Genomic DNA, 19,083 nt, shown 5'->3' on the forward strand with positions numbered 1-19,083 from the left:
CTGCCTACAACTAGAACTCACCCGCAGTACCCTGAAGGAGCTAGTGAAGTTCCTGGAAGAGATCTACGGCGAGACTGCTAGCGCGGGGCATCTTCGCGCCAAATTTTTCTCTAGGCTGCAGCGGGAAGAGGAAGGAATTTCTCAGTATGCAACAGCACTGCAAGAAGTGTTCAAAGAGGTGCAGAGAAAGGAGACAGATGGATTTGGCAGCATGGGCTCTAAAGACCGGATACTCCGGGAGCAATTCATTTTGGGACTACACAGCACATCCTTGAGGCAAGCACTGTCAGAACGGGTCCGGGCAGATCCAGCCCTTACGTTTCGTCAAGTCCTGGCGGAAACAGTGGCCCGAAGTAAAGAAGAAAGTTATGCGTCTGGAGTGATGCGTGTCTAGGGCACCAATTCCAGAGGGGACTCAAACCATCAAGAAGTGCTGGTCCAGGTAGTGCAAGACTTGCAGCGGTCCCTTGTTAACGTGCAAGAGAAACTGACCCAGATGGAGCGGAGAGTGGGGGAACTACAAGAGACTGACCCACCATACTCATGCAATCATCCTTCGGCCCGATCGACAAGGGATCAGTGGGAACAAGCCCCCTCCCATCAGGCATCGGCGGCACGAGGACAGGCTCGAAGTACTCCTCGGCGAGGGGGAGGCATTCAATGCTGGGAGTGTGGAGGACGGGGGCACCTTGCCAGAGACTGTCGGAACTATACCCAAGGCCAGTGGAGGCCGCCGTTAAACTACCAACCCCCGCGGTAGTGCGGCACTCTGCGGGGAGGCGAGAAGAGAGGCCGCTCCATATCATAACGAACACTTGATTGCTGGGAGCCCCATCCTACGTGCTGAATTTGAAGGAGTTCTGGTGGATTGCCTGGTAGATACCGGGTCCCAAGTGACAACGATGTCAGAAGCGTACTTCAAGCAGCATTTCCAGAACCTGGCCAAGCCAGAAAAAGAGACATTGATTCGCTTGTTTGCTGCCAACCAACAACCGATTCCGGTCACAGGGGTGTGTGGATGAATATTCGAATTTGTGGACAAGCAGTTGGAAGAAAAGGGATCCTACTAGTCCCTGAGCCTGTCAAGAAAGATGTGCCTGTAGTACTGGGAATGAATATCCTACGTGAACTCGATCAGATTATGTTTACCAAACGGGGACCTGGATATTGGAAAAAGGCTACCCCACATAAGCCTACTCAAGAAGCCCTTCAACGACTGATCCGCGTCTGTGGGACGCAGAAGAGTGTGCCATCTTATCAGACGGTAGGGGTCATCCGGGCTCCTGGGAAAGAACCTGTAATCCTACCTCCCGAGCAAGAAACTATAGTGTACCTTCCAGTGGGGACTCACCGCAACCTTGATGGGTTGGAAGTGGTTGTTCAGCCTGTGGTAGGCGGAGGAGTGGATCAAGAAGTCATGATAGCTCGTACGATAGCTGTGGTCCAGCGAGGACATGTCCCCATAAGAGCTTTGAATGTGATCCCCAGGGAGGTCGCCTTGCCACGAGGGACAGATCTGGCCCTAGTGTACCTGCATAAGGGTGAAGTGGTGAGTCAGAAGGAGATGTCTTTATCACCGAAAGAAGGTGTGGGGTGGAACCTAGCAGTTGCTGCGGAAGACGAAGAGACACCATCCCCGGAGTGGAGTGGACGGGTCATCCTTGAGCAAATGGAAGTGGATGTGAAGGCTATGGGCTCTGAGCGTGTGCAAGCGATAGAAACTATGCTGTGGAAGAATCAGGCCGCATTCGCCCGTCATGCCGAAGATTTCGGCTGTACTGAAGCCATCACGCATGAGATCCCGACTGGGGAAGCTCGTCCAATTCGAGAACGATACCGGCAGATCCCGCCCAAAATGTACCAAGAGGTGAAAACATTACTGAGGCAGATGCTGGATTCCGGAGTGGTGCAGAGTAGTCAGAGCCCTTGGGCAGCCCCGGTGGTGCTCGTCAAGAAAAAGGACGGGACCATCCGGTTCTGTGTAGATTACAGAAAACTCAATGCCTGCACTGTTCGAGACTCGTGTCCGTTGCCCCGCATCGAAGAATCCTTGACAGCGTTGGGGAAAGCCAAGTACTTCTCCACCCTGGACCTAGCAAGCGGATATTGGCAAGTAGCTGTGGCAGAGAAAGACAGAGAGAAGACTGCCTTCATCCTCCCTATGGGACTGTTCGAGTTTAACCGGATGCCCTTCGGGCTCTCCAATGCTCCAGGCACCTTTCAACAGCTGATGGAAAAGTGTTTGGGAGATTTAAATTTCGAGGCTACCCTGATCTATCTGGATGACATCATTGTGTTTTCATCCTCTTTCGAAGACCACCTTGCCCGGCTTGGACAGGTACTCGGAAGATTGCGTGCTCATAACCTGAAGTTGAAGCCAAAGAAATGCCACCTCTTCAAGAGGGAGATCGAGTACCTAGGTCACATTGTGTCACAAGATGGAGTTCTACCCTCGCCAGAAAAAGTGGCTGCTATCCAGAAGTGGCCAGTCCCTCAAACAGTGAGAGAACTCCAGGCCTTCCTGGGACTCGCGGGGTACTACCGTCGGTTTGTTAAAGACTTCGCGAAGGTGGCCGGTCCTCTCAATGAGTTGCTGAGGGGGACCGCTGGAGTGCCGAAGACCCAGCGCATCCCCTGGGCACAGGGACAACACGAGGCCTTCCAGGCTATAAAGAATGCCCTTACTTCGGCCCCGATTTTGGCCTACGCAGACTTCGATCAACCGTTCCTGTTGTACACCGATGGTAGCCTACATGGACTCGGTGCAGTACTGTCTCAGATACAGGATGGACATGAGAGAGTCATTGGGTATGCTAGCAGGTCCCTGCGAGACAGCGAAAGAAACCCTCACAATTACAGCTCCTTCCGGTTAGAGCTCCTGGCTCTGGTGTGGGCCATGACAGAAAAGTTTGCAGGCTTCCTGACAGGTACAAAAATTCAAGTTCGAACAGACAATAATCCCCTGGCCCACCTTGAGAATGCTAAACTGGGGGCCTTAGAACAACGGTGGATGGCTCGCCTGGCCAAGTTCGACTTTACTATCCGCTATCGCTCTGCTACCGAAAACGCAAATGCGGATGGGCTGTCTAGAGTGCCTGTGGAGACTCCAGTGGGGGATCTTGACGAACAACTCGAAGAGGAGGAAACCCCAGACTTTAATAAGTTCAAGCCCCCGATGGTTGTGGCCCAGTCAAGAAGGGAGGCCTGCGCATTACCTCGGTCCCTGGGAAGAACCAATGAATGGGGGCGCATTCAGGATGAAGACGAAGGGCTGAGACAGATGAAATGGTGGGTAACGCAAAAGCGGAAGCCTGTCAAACAAGAGAGAGATAATCTGGACTCTGAAACGAGGAGTGTGTTGCACCAGTGGGATAGACTGGAAGTGCGAGAGTCAGTACTATATCGTAAGAAGCAACAGCCAAAAGATATGGAAGTAAGGTGGCAAGTGGTCATCCCAGGAAGAATGGCTCAAGAAATAGCTAAAGAAGCCCATGAATTCGGAGCGCACTTTGGCTCCACAAAGACCTACCAATGGTTGCAGCGGCATGTCTATTGTCCTCGGTTGGAGCTTGTGGTGGAAGAGGTTTGCCGGCAGTGTCGAGTATGTGACCTCATTAAGAGTACTGAACAGAGGGCACCCATCCAAACCATACAAACTAAGGAGCCATTGGAAGTCTTGATGATCGACTATCTCCTCGTGGGACACTCGGCCCGGGGGCTGCAATATTGTTTGGTGATGACCGATCATTTTTCTAAGTTCGCAGTAGTAACTCCGACTAGAGACCAGACTGCGGAATCGGCGGCGCGAGCCATCTGCCAAGACTTCATCCGGGTGTATGGGTGCCCAAAGCGCATTCACTCCGACCAAGGCGCGTGTTTCCAAGGCAAGGTGATGGAAGAATTGTATCACATGTATGGCATCGAGCGGTCCCGGACCACCCCTTATCATCCTCAAGGCAATGGAGCTAGCGAACGCTTTAACAGAACCTTGCTTCAGATGCTGAGAACATTGGAGGAGGATAAGAAGGTGTGTTGGCCAGACTATCTGCCGGAATTGGTCTGGACCTACAACAATCGGGTCCACTCCACCACGGGTTATACCCCCTATCTACTGTTGTTTGGAAGAGCTGGACGAGAGATCATTGAGCTGAATCTGGAACAGCCAGAGGAGCTGATGGAGCGAAATGTCACCTCATGGGTGAAAGAGCATCAGCAACGTTTGCAAACGATACGGCGGTTGGCGGGTCAGCAACTGTAAGGAAAAGAACATACGGCCCGCAAACCGACTCAAGAGTTACCGCTTCAACCTGGAGACTGGGTATTGGTCAGAGAGAGACGCCCTAAGGGAAAACTAAGTGAGAGATGGGAAGTACAGCCGTACAAGGTTATCGAGCGAGTGTATGCTAACGGCCCTGTCTACAAGGTACAGATTGAAGATGGGTCATCCACCCCTAGAGTACTTCACAGAAATATGTTGCGGCCTTGCCGGTCTGAGGTCTGTTCTGTGCCATTGTTGCCTGGAGGTGCCACTCCACTTCCTGAATCTGTCATGCCTGATGTCCAAATCGATGATGAGTGGTGAACCGTCCCTGACACAGTAGGGGGTCCTCAGCCGCCCCGAGGCGGTAATCTCATGGATGTACCAGTACCGCCATGTGAGGATGAGACCAGATAAGAGTGCACAATGTCCCCTGCAACAAGTGTTACTCTGGAAGATAGTCAAGCCTTGCCTGACAGCCAAGAGCTTCGGAGATCCCAGAGGTCTAATGCAGGGGTTCCACCAGTCCGATATGTAGAACAGTGTGCTCTGTCTGTTTATCTACCCTTGTTGCCTCCTCCATTACACTTTTACCCTGAAGCTGTGATGGCCGAGGACGACCATCATTAAGAAGGGAGGCATGTAAGAGGGTGGTGCTGGTATGGATAATAAGAAACACGCTGTCACTTTAAGAGGCTGCATCCCCTTGTCTGATGTGATGGTATGTTCTACTGTTCTCCCCTACTCTTGTTTTTGCTATGAACTGGTCGGTGCTGTGGAGAGGGGGTGGAGCTGAGCAGCGAGACGAAGAAGAAGTGTTTTGAGAGGGAACTGAGAGAACTGTGAGCTGTTCTGCCTGCAAGGAAGAATCGTTGGCTGCAAGAAAGACTACACAGCTTGAGACGAACAGCGATTGTTAAATAGACTTTCCCGGTTACAGCGAAGGGTGGCTGTTCTGCGCTGGTTGGTGTAGCCACGAAGATACTGAAAAGGGGACTTACGGTTTCCAGGAGCAAAGAAAGACCACGCTTTACAGAGCCGACAGGAATCCGTGTGCACCACCGTTTAGGACTTCGGGGGCCCCCTGGGACTGGACCTGTGTCCCCAACATCACCGTGAGTCTGTTCCTGTCTGGTGCACCAGTTAGGGCCTAGTACAGGCTTCAGTAGTTAGAGCACGGTAGCCATGCGGCCTGCGTAGTAAAGGCCAGGGAGATTATATGCAGAGTAGCAACGATATATGTTTTATTGTGTAAAGTTGCTTGTGAGATAGATTCTGAGTTTGCAATTGCTTAACCACTGTGCTATTTACAGACAAATTGACTCATGTGCATTATCTTTTGTTATTGTAAACCCCTGTTTGCACCTTCCTTGTCCTTTCCATTTCCTGTTTCCCAATAAATCTATCCTTTGTTGTTTGCACCTCATCTTGTGCACAGTAGTCTTCCTGCACCGTGGTGGTCCCCCGGCCATCGCTTCAATAGCACAATGGCTCAGCAGACAGTATCACACATACTAGGCTTAGATACAGAACAATAGCTCTGTGGACAGTATCACACACACTAGGCTTAGATACAGCACAATGGCTCAGCAGACAGTATCACACACACTAGGCTTAGATACAGTATAATGGCTCAGCAGACAGTATCACACAAGACAGACTGTCGCTCGGCATTACATGATTGGCCGCACCCTGCGGACCCCTCAGTCACATACTCACATTTTTAAAGCCTCTGTACAGAACCTGAAGTTCTTTTTTGGTAAATTTGGATTGTTCTTGTAGCTGCTCCAGTCCCTCCGGGCGATGACACACAGTGGACAACTCAAAGTCATCCTCTATACTGTCTGCAAGGACACAGAGAAGACACGAGACGTTAGAAGAGGTGGGCGAGGCCGTACAGGACTTACATCTACATTATGTTCGAATTCCGCTTCCACAGAATCCCGTTTAACCAGTCCTGATCCGTAAACACATTTACAAAAATTATGAACTCCCTGCAGCTGCACGACGAGTCAAATCCCATGCGCTGGACATTTAGTGACTCCCCAGGAACCACCAGAAGACATCACAGAAACACCCATCACTTTGGCATACATTTCTTCTTTCTGGGATGACAGCTGAAAAAGCAAACAAAAAAAGGAGCGCCAGCCGAAGAGCACAACGAGTCGACATGGAAGAAGGAATCCTTCTCCCCTCTACGAAGCAAGTGCAGCTTCAATCCAACTCCCCATCTCCCCGTGTGGACTCACTGTGCTCTTTGGGGGGCGCTCCTTTTTTTGTTTGTTTTTTCAGCTGTCTTACAATATGGCACCTGATTAGGATGTCCGGACCTGGTAGCAGCAGGCTGATTGAGCTATTTGTACACATTTAAGATATCTATTTAATGTATGGTGTTTTGTTGGATTTTCTTTCCCTACTCCCTCCTCAGAAGAGCACCTTTTCAGCCTTTTTTCTTGCTTTGCTCTTTCTGGGCTGAGTCTTTTAGACAACGTACACTATGCACTTTCTTACATTAGGTTCTCTGTGTGGATCCATACTGGTAGCATGTGGTATAGCCAACAGTTTATTTATGCGAGTGCAGGTCACTAGGTGGCAGCAAAACATACTACACTAGCATGACTTGTCTGGCTGTGACACACAATGTTTCGCCCACCAATTCTGGCTCAGATTTGCGGTATAGATTGTCCACCCAGAACTTGGTGCAAGCTTCCTCTGCCTAGGACCCCTCTCTTCAAATATAAAGAAATGTGACAAATTTCTGCTAATCTAAAAAAAAATTGAAATGCTGCCATCTAATTTCTGCCACCCTAGGTGCTTGCCTAGGAGTGTCTAGTGGGAAATATGGCTCAGTAATGTCTCTATTCAGTACTGTATAATAAAGATTCTCTGCTATTGGCCCTATTAGCTGCTATTTGTGCAAGATTTTCACTGTAGAGATGTATGGAATTATACAGGTATAAATGCACACTTTTTTTTTTACAAAAAAAGTAGAAAAGACCTCTGTAATATTAGTATCTGTAATTAAAAACAGATATATTAAAATGTAAAAAAAAAAATACAGCAATATTCTTATATAAAAAAATCATTAAAAAGTCTATTTATTCAATCACTTTTTGATATATTGTGATCGTCCTGGTGTAAGAACCATTTCTATGTGCGGAGAACATAACACCGGCCTGAACCTCCTGAAGTCTGTGCCAGCGAGTGTGATATGAACAAGGTACACGGTAACTCGAGCGGTCTGACCCAGAACACTACACCGCTCCTGCCGCTGATAGAGGATTAAATGGGATTGAAGCCGCTCTAATTCATGTCGGCTAATTTGTAGCGTAACCGGCTCAAAGCAAAATCCAGATCAATCAAGAAAAACAACGTAGATGACATGAATGAACAATAGCAGAGAAAGAACGAGCGGAAACATATGATATGTAGCTTGTATCTACACTATATGGAGAAAGGTGCTGAGATGCCTCCACATTCCACCTGCCATGTCTGTGTGGAACCTTGTGAGGAAGTGGACGATTTCAGATTAGAGGACTTGGATGCTATCGCTCCGGGGTCCCTACTGAGAAGGATCGGGTCGATGCTGCTCTACAGGAAAAAAAAAAAGACCCAGAGTTGTTTAGAATGTGTTATATGTGCATGGTGGTGAAATTGTTTGGTGTTTTACAGGTTCTGGATGGTCGAGGACGACCATCTGTAAAGAAGGGGAAAATGTAAGGAAGTGGAAATGTTGCCTACATTCCCCCTGGAAAGTATGTAAAATCATGTAATAAATATAGGGGATAACTCAGGAGACTCTTTGCGTGGAACAAGACAACTACAGGACACAGTTTTATAAGTTGTAAAGTCTATGTTATCACACTGTGATTCAAACAGGTGCAGAGAGAAACTCAAGTCCACAACACTTGGTGCAAATATCAAATGCAGCTCAGCAGTCTATAGGAAACTTCAGAGGAAAATGCAATCACGCAGAAAGTCTATGAAGCACAATTATTCTTGAGGATACTTGACACGAATAAGTCCTTGCTTAGTCCACAACACAGATAGATATGCTTATAAGGCAGTTCAAATCATATCTTAGCTCAACCAGTGAGGTCTGGGTAATAGTCTCAGGTTCTTGCAGAGCAGAAACAGCTTACATGTCCAGCAAATGCAGATGGAAGCAAACACGAGCAGCAGATGAAGGAGGATTACTGGAACTGGTGTATGCAGCAGGAACTCAGAGCAGAGTAGCAGGATAACCCCACAGGTTCACAGGAGCAGGTATATAGCCAGGGAGTCACCAGAGGTCAGGAGCTGGATGCAAGGCAGAATACTCTAGCACAGACTGAAGGCTGGGGTGGAGTTTTATAGCGGGAAGACACAGTGCACAGGAGACCAAAGACGCCATCTTGGAAAAGGGCAGTAATGCACAAAAAGGTAATAAAAAATGTTCAGAGTCCTGACAGATGTAATGCATTATGGTGTTTGAAATGTTTAATGAGTTACACGGAGCAGCACTTCTACTTCCTTCCATTTTCCCCTTCTTTACCGATGGCCATCCAGAACCTGTATATAGTTTAGTGACAGAGTTGTTCTCTGAAAAAATCATAAAGAAAAAAAAAAACATTAAAAAGATGTAACTTTTATTTTATTCCACTAAAAACACCTGAGGAGGTGATAAGTGCACACCAAATATAATAAACACACAGTGAGCCAAAAACACCTTAAAAAAAAAAAAAACTATAGGTCCGTATTTGTTCCTCTGTGATGCCCTGCCTGACTGTGGAGGTTGGCACCCTAGGGGGTAGCGTTGTGGTGCTCCTGCTCACCGACGGCTGCCCCTGATAATCCCTAGATGCACCCTAATACTACAAAAAAAAGTACCCTCAATAGGGGACCACTATAGCTATACAGAGCTCACTCCTATTGATAAGGGGACCCTATAGCTCAAAAATCCATAAAAAACAATTGAGGCGGTTTGTTGGCTTACAGAGAGTAATTTATTTGATAATAACAATTATCACTTTAGATCCACAATACTGATAGAGCCCTTATACATATAATTCCATTATGATTCAGTCCTTTACTTTGATAGGTCCCTAAGACTTTGTGTGCTGAATCCTATTACCAACAGCAATCAGGTGCATCTCTGATACATAGTCAATGCACAACCGGCTGACCAATTTAAAGATTGTGGTTAAAGATTGTGGGTCAATCATGAATCTCATTGTGTGGGAAAGCAAGGAGGAAAGATATTAGATATAAGGGTACTCATCTGTCCCATGAGGCAGAGGCAGAGGCGGGTGGCACATGGGACAGATGAGTACCCTTATATCTAATATCTTTCTTCATTGCCTTTCCACACAATGAGATTCATGATTGACCCACAATCTTTAAATTGGTCAGCCGGTTGTGCATTGACTATGTATCAGAGATGCACCTGATTGCTGTTGGTAATAGGTCCCTAAGACTTCGTGTGCTGAATCCTATCAAAGTAAAGGACTGAGTCATAATGGAATTATATGTGTAAGGGTTCTATGAGTATTGTGGCTCTAAAGTGATAAATTGTTACTATCAAATCACTCTCTGTAAGCCAACAAACCGCCTCAATTGTTTTTTTTTATGGGTTTTTGGGCTATAGGGTCCCCTTATCAATAGGAGTGAGCTCTGTACAGTGTTCCAAATTATTATGCAAACTGGATTTAAGTTTCATAAAGATTTAATTGTTTTGTTTTTCAAATAAACTCGTGGATGGTATTGTGTCTCAGGGCTCAATGGATCACTGAAATCAATCTTAAACACATGTGATAATTAGTTTTCCAGGTGATTCTAATTAAAGGAAAACTACTTACAAATGACGTTCCACATTATTAAGCAGGCCACAGGTTTCAAGTAACATCGGAAAGAAAAAGGATCTCTCTGCTGCTGAAAAGCGTTAAATAGTGCAATGACTTGGTCAAGGGATGAGAACATTAGATATTTCCCGAAAAATTAAGAGTGATCATCGTACGGTTAAGAGATTTGTGACTGAAACAGAGCACAGACAGAGTTCATGCAGATAAAGGCATAATGAGGAAGTTTCTGCCAGACAAATTCATTGGATTAAGAGAGCAGCTGCCAAAATACCATTACAAAGCAGCAAACAGTTATTTGAAGCTGCAAAGGCTTGCGGTGGTGCATAAACCTACTATTCGGCCACCCCTAAACTGTGTTCACAAGCAGAAATGGTTGCAGTGGGCCCAGACATACATGAAGACTAATTTTCAAACAGTCTTGTTTACTGATGAGTATCGAGCAACCCTGGATGGTTCAGATGGATGGAGTAGTGGATGGTTGCTGGATGGCCACCATGTCCCAACAAGGCTGCGACGTCAGCAAGGAGGTGGAGGAGTCATGTTTTGGGCCGGAATCATGGGGAAACAGCTGGTAGGGCCCTTTAAGGTTCCTGCAGGTGTGAAAATAACCTTTGCAATTATATAGAGTTTCTGACTGACAAGTTTCTTCCATGGTATAAAAAGCAGAAACGTGCCTTCAGGAACAAAATCATCTTTGTGCTGACAATGCACCATCTCATGCTGCAAAGAAAACCTCTGAGTCATTGGCTGCTATGGGCATAAAAGGAGATAAACTCATGGTGCAGCCACCATCTTCCCCTGTCCTCAACCCTATAGAGAACCTTTGGAGGATCATCAAGTAAAAGATCTATGAGGGTGGGAGGCAGTTCACATCAAAACAGCAGCTCTGGGAGGGAAGGAATACAAGCAGAAACTCTCCAAAAACTCACAAGTTCAATGGATGCAAGAATTGTGAAGGTGATAACAAAGAAGGGCTCCTATGTTAACATGTAACTTGGCCTGTTAGGAGGTTCTGGAGTTAAATAGCTTTTTTGTTCAGTGAATGTGACCTCCTAATGCTGCAAATTCCACAAATGAGCATTTTCAGTTCTGTAAAACTTATCAAATGTTTAGAAATTCTACTGTGCCTAATAATTTGGAACAGTGCATTTTGAGTTTTAATTCATTTTGGAGATTATACTGTTATCATTGGGAGGTTTCTTCAATAAAATTCGATGTATAATCTAACGGGTGATGACTTTTATTAGACTGACTGTCATTTGCACCGGGCATTTAGGAAAATCCGAGAAAAATGTAATTTGCATAATAATTTGGAACATAGTGTACAGGTCCTTCTCAAAAAATTAGCATATAGTGTTAAATTTCATTATTTACCATAATGTAATGATTACAATTAAACTTTCATATATTATAGATTCATTATCCACCAACTGAAATTTGTCAGGTCTTTTATTGTTTTAATACTGATGATTTTGGCATACAACTCCTGATAACCCAAAAAACCTGTCTCAATAAATTAGCATATCAAGAAAAGGTTCTCTAAACGACCTATTACCCTAATCTTCTGAATCAACTAATTAACTCTAAACACATGCAAAAGATACCTGAGGCTTTTAAAAACTCCCTGCCTGGTTCATTACTCAAAACCCCCATCATGGGTAAGACTAGCGACCTGACAGATGTCAAGAAGGCCATCATTGACACCCTCAAGCAAGAGGGTAAGACCCAGAAAGAAATTTCTCAACAAATAGGCTGTTCCCAGAGTGCTGTATCAAGGCACCTCAATGATAAGTCTGTTGGAAGGAAACAATGTGGCAGAAAACGCTGTACAACGAGAAGAGGTGACCGGACCCTGAGGAAGATTGTGGAGAAGGACCGATTCCAGACCTTGGGGAACCTGAGGAAGCAGTGGACTGAGTCTGGTGTGGAAACATCCAGAGCCACCGTGCACAGGCGTGTGCAGGAAATGGGCTACAGGTGCCGCATTCCCCAGGTAAAGCCACTTTTGAACCATACACAGCGGCAGAAGCGCCTGACCTGGGCTACAGAGAAGCAGCACTGGTCCCAAGTACTTTTTTCTGATGAAAGCAAATTTTGCATGTCATTCGGAAATCAAGGTGCCAGAGTCTGGAGGAAGACTGGGGAGAAGGAAATGCCAAAATGCCTGAAGTCCAGTGTCAAGTACCCACAGTCAGTGATGGTGTGGGGTGCCATGTCAGCTGCTGGTGTTGGTCCACTGTGTTTCATCAAGGGCAGGGTCAATGCAGCTAGCTATCAGGAGATTTTGGAGCACTTCATGCTTCCTGGCACCTGCTCACAGTGCCAAAACCACTGGTAAATGGTTTACTGACCATGGTATTACTGTGCTCAATTGGCCTGCCAACTCTCCTGACCTGAACCCCATAGAGAATCTGTGGGATATTGTGAAGAGAAAGTTGAGAGACGCAAGACCCAACACTCTGGATGAGCTTAAGGCCGCTATTGAAGCATCCTGGGCCTCCATAACATCTCAGCAGTGTCACAGGCTGATTGCCTCCATGCCACGCCGCATTGAAGCAGTCATTTCTGCCAAAGGATTCCCGACCAAGTATTGAGTGCATAACTGAACATTATTATTTGATGGTTTTTTTGTTTGTTATTAAAAAACACTTTTATTTGATTGGACGGTTGAAATATGCTAATTTATTGAGACAGGTTTTTTGGGTTATCAGGAGTTGTAGGCCAAAATCATCAGTATTAAAACAATAAAAGACCTGACAAATTTCAGTTGGTGGATAATGAATCTATAATATATGAAAGTTTAATTGTAATCATTACATTATGGTAAATAATGAAATTTAACACTATATGCTAATTTTTTGAGAAGGACCTGTATAGCTATAGTGGTCCACTATTGACGGTACGGGTTTTTTTTTTTGTAGTATTAGGGTGCATCTAGGGATTATCAGGGGCAGACATCGGTGAGTGGGGCACCACAACGCTACCCCCCTAGGGTGCCAAACTCCACAGTCAGGCAGGGCATCACATAGGAACAAATAGGGACCTATAGTTTTTTTTAGGCCGGGGACACACACAACGTATAAAAAAATGGTCCGTTTTTCACGGACGAGAATCGCACAAATGTTTCCAAAACAGTGATCCGCGCAATTTTCTCCGCCAGAGTGGTAAAGCCAGTGACTGAGGGCAGATATTAATAGCCAGGAGAGGGTCCATGGTTATTGCCCCCCCTGGCTACAAACATCTGCCCCCAGCCACCCCAGAAAAGGCACATCTGGAAGATGCGCCTATTCTGGCACTTGACCACTCTCTTCCCACTCCCTGTAGTGGTGGGATATGGGGTAATGAAGGGTTAATGCCACCTTGCTATTGTAAGGTGACATTAAGCCAGGTTAATAATGGAGAGGCGTCAATGATGACACCTATCCATTATTAATCCAATTGTCTGAAAGGGTTAAAAAACACACACACACACACACATTATTACAAATTATTTTAATGAAATAAACACACAGGTTGTTATAGTATTTTATTGCTCTCTCAATCCATCAGAACACCCTCGCTTGGCAAAATAATAAACGCACAAGATACATACCCTCAGATGAACCGTCACGTCCCACGAAGTAATCCATCTGAAGGGGTTAATTATTTTACAGGCAGGAGCTGCGCTAATGCACTCGCTCGTGTCTGTAATCCCCGGGTGCTGAAAGGAAAGCTGAGTGATCTGTACTTACATTGAGTTGCGGTGAGGCGCCCTCTGGTGGATGAACTCATATGAACTCGAGCGTGGGAACTTTTCCAAGGCTCCAGTTCATGAGAACATCCACCAGAGGGCGCCTCACCGCAACTCAATGTAAGTACAGATCACTCAGCTTTCCTTTCAGCACCCGGGGATTACAGACACGAGCGAGTGCATTAGCGCAGCTCCTGCCTGTAAAATAATTAACCCCTTCAGATGGATTACCTCGTGGGACGTGACAGGTCATCAGAGGGTATGTATATTGTTGGTTTATTATTTTGCCAAGCGAGGGTGTTCCGGATGGATTGAGAGAACAATAAAATATTAAAACAACATGTGTGTTTATTTCATTAAAATACTTTTTAATCATGTGTGTGTTTTTTTAACCCTTTCATACAATTGGATTAATAATGGATAGGTGACATAATTGACGCCTGTCCATTATTAATCTGGCTTAATGTCACCTTACAATAGCAAGGTGACATTAACCCTTCATTACCCCATATCCCACCACTACACGGGAGTGGGAAGAGAGTGGCCAAGTGCCAGAATAGGCGCATCTTCCAGATGTGCCTTTTCTGGGGTGGCTGGGGGCAGATGTTTGTAGCCAGGGGGGGCCAATAACCATGGACCCTCTCCTGGCTATTAATATCTGCCCTCAGTCACTGGCTTTACCACTCTGGCGGAGAAAATTGCGCCGGAGCCCACGCCAATTTTTTCCGCCATTTAACCCTTTATTTTACACGCTACAGCGCCCACATTTTGCACATACACACTACTAACATTAGTAGTGTGGAATATGCAAAAAAAAGGGATATGAGATGGTTTACTGTATGTAAACCATGTCTCATATCATGTCGGGTTTAGGCAGGAGAAATGAAAAGCCGGCAATTGAATTACCGGCTTTTCTCTAACACCGCTGCGTATTTCTCGCCGCAAGTCACACTGCTGGTCCGTGTGGAATCCGATTTTTTCTCGCACCCATAGACTTGCATTGGCGAGTCTCGGACGAGATACGCTGACAATCGCAGCATGCTGCGAGTTCCCTCGGATCCGAAATACGGTGGAGAAAATATCGGATGATGGGAGCTGCACCATAGATTAACATTGGGCCGAGTGCTATGCGATTTTTTATCGCATAGCACTCGTCCGTATTACGGTCTAGTGTGACCCCGGCCTTAAGGTGTTTTTGGTTCACTCTGTGTTTATTATGTTTGGTGCGCACTTATCACCTCCTCAGGTGTTTTTAGTGGAATAAAATAAAAGTTATATCTTTTTAATGGGTTTTTTTCTTTATGATTTTTTCTGATACCCTGGGACATAACAATTTGAATAGAGTTGTTCTCTGCCCAGCACTAGGTAGTTGTAAGGAATAGGTGGAGTTAATATTTAAGACTAGCCCAAGGGGGATGAGCTAAGTAAGGGCACAACAGACACAGTCGGCATTGTGCTTGGTGATGTACGGCTGCATGCAGCTGCTCGGCCATGAAGCTCCTGGCGGGGGCGCAGTTTTTATGCTGATGTTAATACCAGAGGAGGTTTGGACTCTGCAGTTATGGGGTCCGCAGAGTGGTCGTGCTTTTCTGCCCTCTGCTCCTCAGCACCCGGCCCCCCGCTCTGAAACATTACAGGGTCTCCATGACGTGGCTGAGTTGCTGCGATTCCTTCCACTTCTTAATAATATCACTCACAGGTAATGGGGGAAGATTTAGGAGGAAATGTCATGGATGGACTTGTTACCCTGGTGGCTCCAATTACAGGACCGTGCTGGTATCAGGAGCTTCGCACCGCCGGCCGTTCTGTCATATGTTAGCAATGTCAGACAGCACGGGGGGCCGGAGGTGAGAGGCATTGGAATCGGATGTTATACACGGAGGTTGAGGGGCTAGATCCTATACAGTGGGGGAAATTAGGCTAGATGTTATACACCGGGGGGGGGGGGGAGCGGGAGGCCGGATATAACACACCGGGAGAGGGGGGCCGAATGTTATACAGCGGGGGCAATAGAGCTAGATGTTATACACGGGGGCAATGGGGACAGATGTTTACTACTTGGACAATGAGACAGGATGTTATACCTACCCCAGGCATGATGGGGCCGGATGTTATACGCTGGGGGGCAATGGGGCTGGATGAAAAACCTAAATTAAATGACTAAGATGTGGGGTCCATTACTTTTCTCCATATAGTGTATGTATCTATGAAGAAAGGAAAGCAGCACTGTTCTTAGAAAGGTGTAAACCGGGATCAAGCCTCAGCTTACCGACTCCTTATCCACCTATGTATTACCTAAAAAAACAGCAGCACTCTATTATCTATATATCTATTATCTCTCTTTATCTATCATCTCTCTCTATCATCTATTATCTATTTATCATCCATCCATCTCAAGCTGCAAAAGACCCTTTCATTTATCACCAGAAATGTGCTGAGAGCCGTGGTGACGTTCCCTCTTCGCACTCAGCAGGGGGCAGCAGTGAGCTCAGTAGGAAGCTCCTCCCATGCTTAACAGTAGATTGGCGCTCTACCCTGTTGTGTGATTGGAGCAAACTTCAGATTTAATTTATGATATTTTTCGTAGTGATTATTTTCAAAATGTCTTTCCCATGTGTCTCAGGGACGGCTGTAGACTCACAGACATTAATATCACCAGTCAGAGAAATTTCCCTTTAAGACACAGTTTTGGAAATTTCTCACACAACCCCGGCGCGTAACACAAGTCACAAACACACAAAATAAATGAGAAAGTGGTCACTTGCTTTCACTGACTGAGGGGGTGTCCGTGGGACCGCAGCAGGGTAACAGTTTGAGGATTCGCTGCTTAAAAGCTTTTTTATTTTGGTTGGGAACATTCCCTGAAAGTCACCAGAACAAAGCAAAGTATTAAATGAGGACATAGCACGGCATGGGACGGAAGAGCGGGACAAGGAACGCTGGGGAGCGGCAGGAGAATGTGGGGGATTATCTAATGAACATTCCGGAAAGTCAGCGTCCTCCTGCTCCTCTGACACCGCAGTGTAATGGCGGATTGTGAAGGGGTATTCCCAATGGGGAGAGTGATCGCCTATCACAGGACTCCTTTCTGATTGGTGGAGTTCAACCGCTGAGACCCCCAACGATCCCAAGAACCCGCATGGGAATCGAGCAGTGTCTGCGCGTGCGACCCCTCCAGTCATTGTTTATGGGGGGGAAGGAAAAGGGAAGGGTCCGAAAGTAATGGCCACTGCTTCCTTACAATGGGGGATTGTTTCCTGTCAGGATCGGTGGGGTCGCCTCTTCCCCGTGCACATTACATGAGCCTGTTCTGTACAGCGAGGCGCCATCTGCTCGCACCACCGGCACGGCCGGGATTGGAACTAACTCCGATCTCAGCGGCTCAACTCCATAGATAACGCTGGCAATCATGACCATGGCGTCTACGAGGATGCAAATAGGTTGCCAATGGCCGACACGAGGCCCCTGTGTCTGTACGCCTATGAAGCCCAGTAATTCTGGAGAATTAATGTACATTGTACATGAGAGGGCTAATGACAAAAGGTAAATAAAAAAAAAAAAAACAATGGGGGGGAAGAAAACTACAGGCCTCATTTATCAAAAGCCTCAGAAAGACAAACCGGCCTTTTTGCCCATAGCAACCAATCACAGCACAGCTTACAATTCATAAACTGCTGTGGTAAAATGAATGCGGTGCTGTGATTGGTTGCTAGGGGAAACAAAGATGGTTTTCCTTTTAGACAATTTCGTTAAGTCTGCCCCTATGTAGCCGATATCTATGGTATCTATAGAAACATAACAGTTACGCTCGAGGCCGCACCAGATATTTATACCCTACGGAGGACTAAGAATAAAAGAGGGCATGTAAGAAAACAATGAGGGAAAAAAATATATGTATAGATAGATAATAGACAGATAATAGATAGATAATAGATAGATAGATAATAGATAGATGATAAATAATAGATGATAGATAAATAATAGATAGATAATAAATAATAGATAGATGATAAATAATAGATAGATAAATAGATAGATAATAGATAATAAATAGATAGATGATAAATAATAGAAAGATAATAGATGATAAATAGATGATAAATAATAGATGATAGATAATAAATACATAGATGATAAATAATAGATGATAGATAGATAAGATAGACAGATAATAGATAGATAATAGATCATAAATAGATATTTTTTTCTATTAGTCCTAGGGTATAACTATTTGGTACCGCCAGGAGTGTAACTGTCCATAACTAGTAATATATCATAATATTTCTCTCATACAGGGGCTCATTGGGACTGGTCCCACCGTCGGACCCCCACCGATCAAAAATAGGCGATAACTGTCAGTGTTGGGAATACCCCTTTAGGTAGGTGGAGGAGATCATTTATGTTCCATTCTTCAGCTGTCCGATAATCCAGAACATCTGAAATCATTACACTTATGCCGGATTAAAGGAATTTTATTGGAACTGCCTTTCAGAATGGTAATCTCCGTACTAGTCCTGTACGGCCATTCAAAACGGAACAATTTTGACGTTTCCATTAGGCTGGTTTCACACTTGCGTTTTGATCTGCAGCGTTTTAGCGCTAAAAAACGCATGCGTTTTTTTTCCTATACTTAACATTAAAAAACCGCATGCGTTTTTTAGCGTGCGTTTTGACGCGTTTTCGGCAACGCATGCGTTTTTTGACGCGTGCGTTCATTTGCAGAAATGTAACCTGTAGTAATTTCTAGCGGCGTTTTTTTGCCGCAAAAAAACACATGCGTTTATTCGCGGCAAAAAAATGCATTGCTGTCTATGTAAACGCATGCGTTTATAAGCACATGTGTTTGCTTGCGTTAAAAACGCATGCGTTTTTATAGAAAAACACAAGAAAAAACAAGAAAACCCTAACCCTAAACACAAGAAAAAACAAGAAAACCCTAACCCTAACCCTAGGGTTACTAGGGATCCTAACCCTAACCCTAACCCTAAGGTTAGGATCTCTAGTAACCCTAGGGATCCTAACCCTAACCCTAGGGATCCTAACCCTAACCCTTAGGGTTAGGGTTAGGATCCCTAGGATCCCTAGGGTTAGGGTTAGGATCCCTAGGGTTAGGGTTAGGGTTAGGATCCCTAGGGTTACTAGGGATCCTAACCCTAACCCTAGCTATTTCTGTTTTTAGTGATTTTTCTAGTTGATTTTGATGATTGGCACCTGTCACACACTTCTCAGCATGTGTTTAAAAAACGCAAACGCAG

The 19,083-nt window shown here is 45.5% G+C and overlaps 1 protein-coding gene and 1 long non-coding RNA gene across 6 annotated transcripts in view; one reads left to right on the plus strand and one right to left on the minus strand.

Moving 5' to 3' along the window:
* Positions 1–19,083, minus strand: part of KCNIP2 (potassium voltage-gated channel interacting protein 2) — a 514,316-nt gene that overhangs the window by 29,606 nt on the left and 465,627 nt on the right. For 3 of the 4 annotated variants that reach the window (XM_077258267.1, XM_077258265.1, XM_077258266.1), the window contains exon 2: positions 5,978–6,102. In XM_077258267.1, coding sequence (XP_077114382.1) covers positions 5,978–6,102 — 125 coding nt within the window. Of the gene's footprint in view, positions 1–5,977; positions 6,103–16,593; positions 16,690–19,083 lie in introns of all 4 variants that reach the window. The other variant, XM_077258264.1, reaches the window with a different exon arrangement.
* LOC143769584 (uncharacterized) overlaps positions 17,405–19,083 on the plus strand; it is a 66,757-nt gene continuing 65,078 nt past the window's right edge. For both annotated transcript variants that reach the window (XR_013214426.1, XR_013214425.1), the window contains exons 1-2: positions 17,405–17,692; positions 18,124–18,207. This is a non-coding gene — a long non-coding RNA (uncharacterized LOC143769584). The remainder of the gene's footprint in view (positions 17,693–18,123; positions 18,208–19,083) is intronic.

Source organism: Ranitomeya variabilis, chromosome 4 (assembly GCF_051348905.1).
Source record: "Ranitomeya variabilis isolate aRanVar5 chromosome 4, aRanVar5.hap1, whole genome shotgun sequence".
NCBI classification, from domain to species: Eukaryota; Metazoa; Chordata; class Amphibia; order Anura; family Dendrobatidae; genus Ranitomeya; species Ranitomeya variabilis.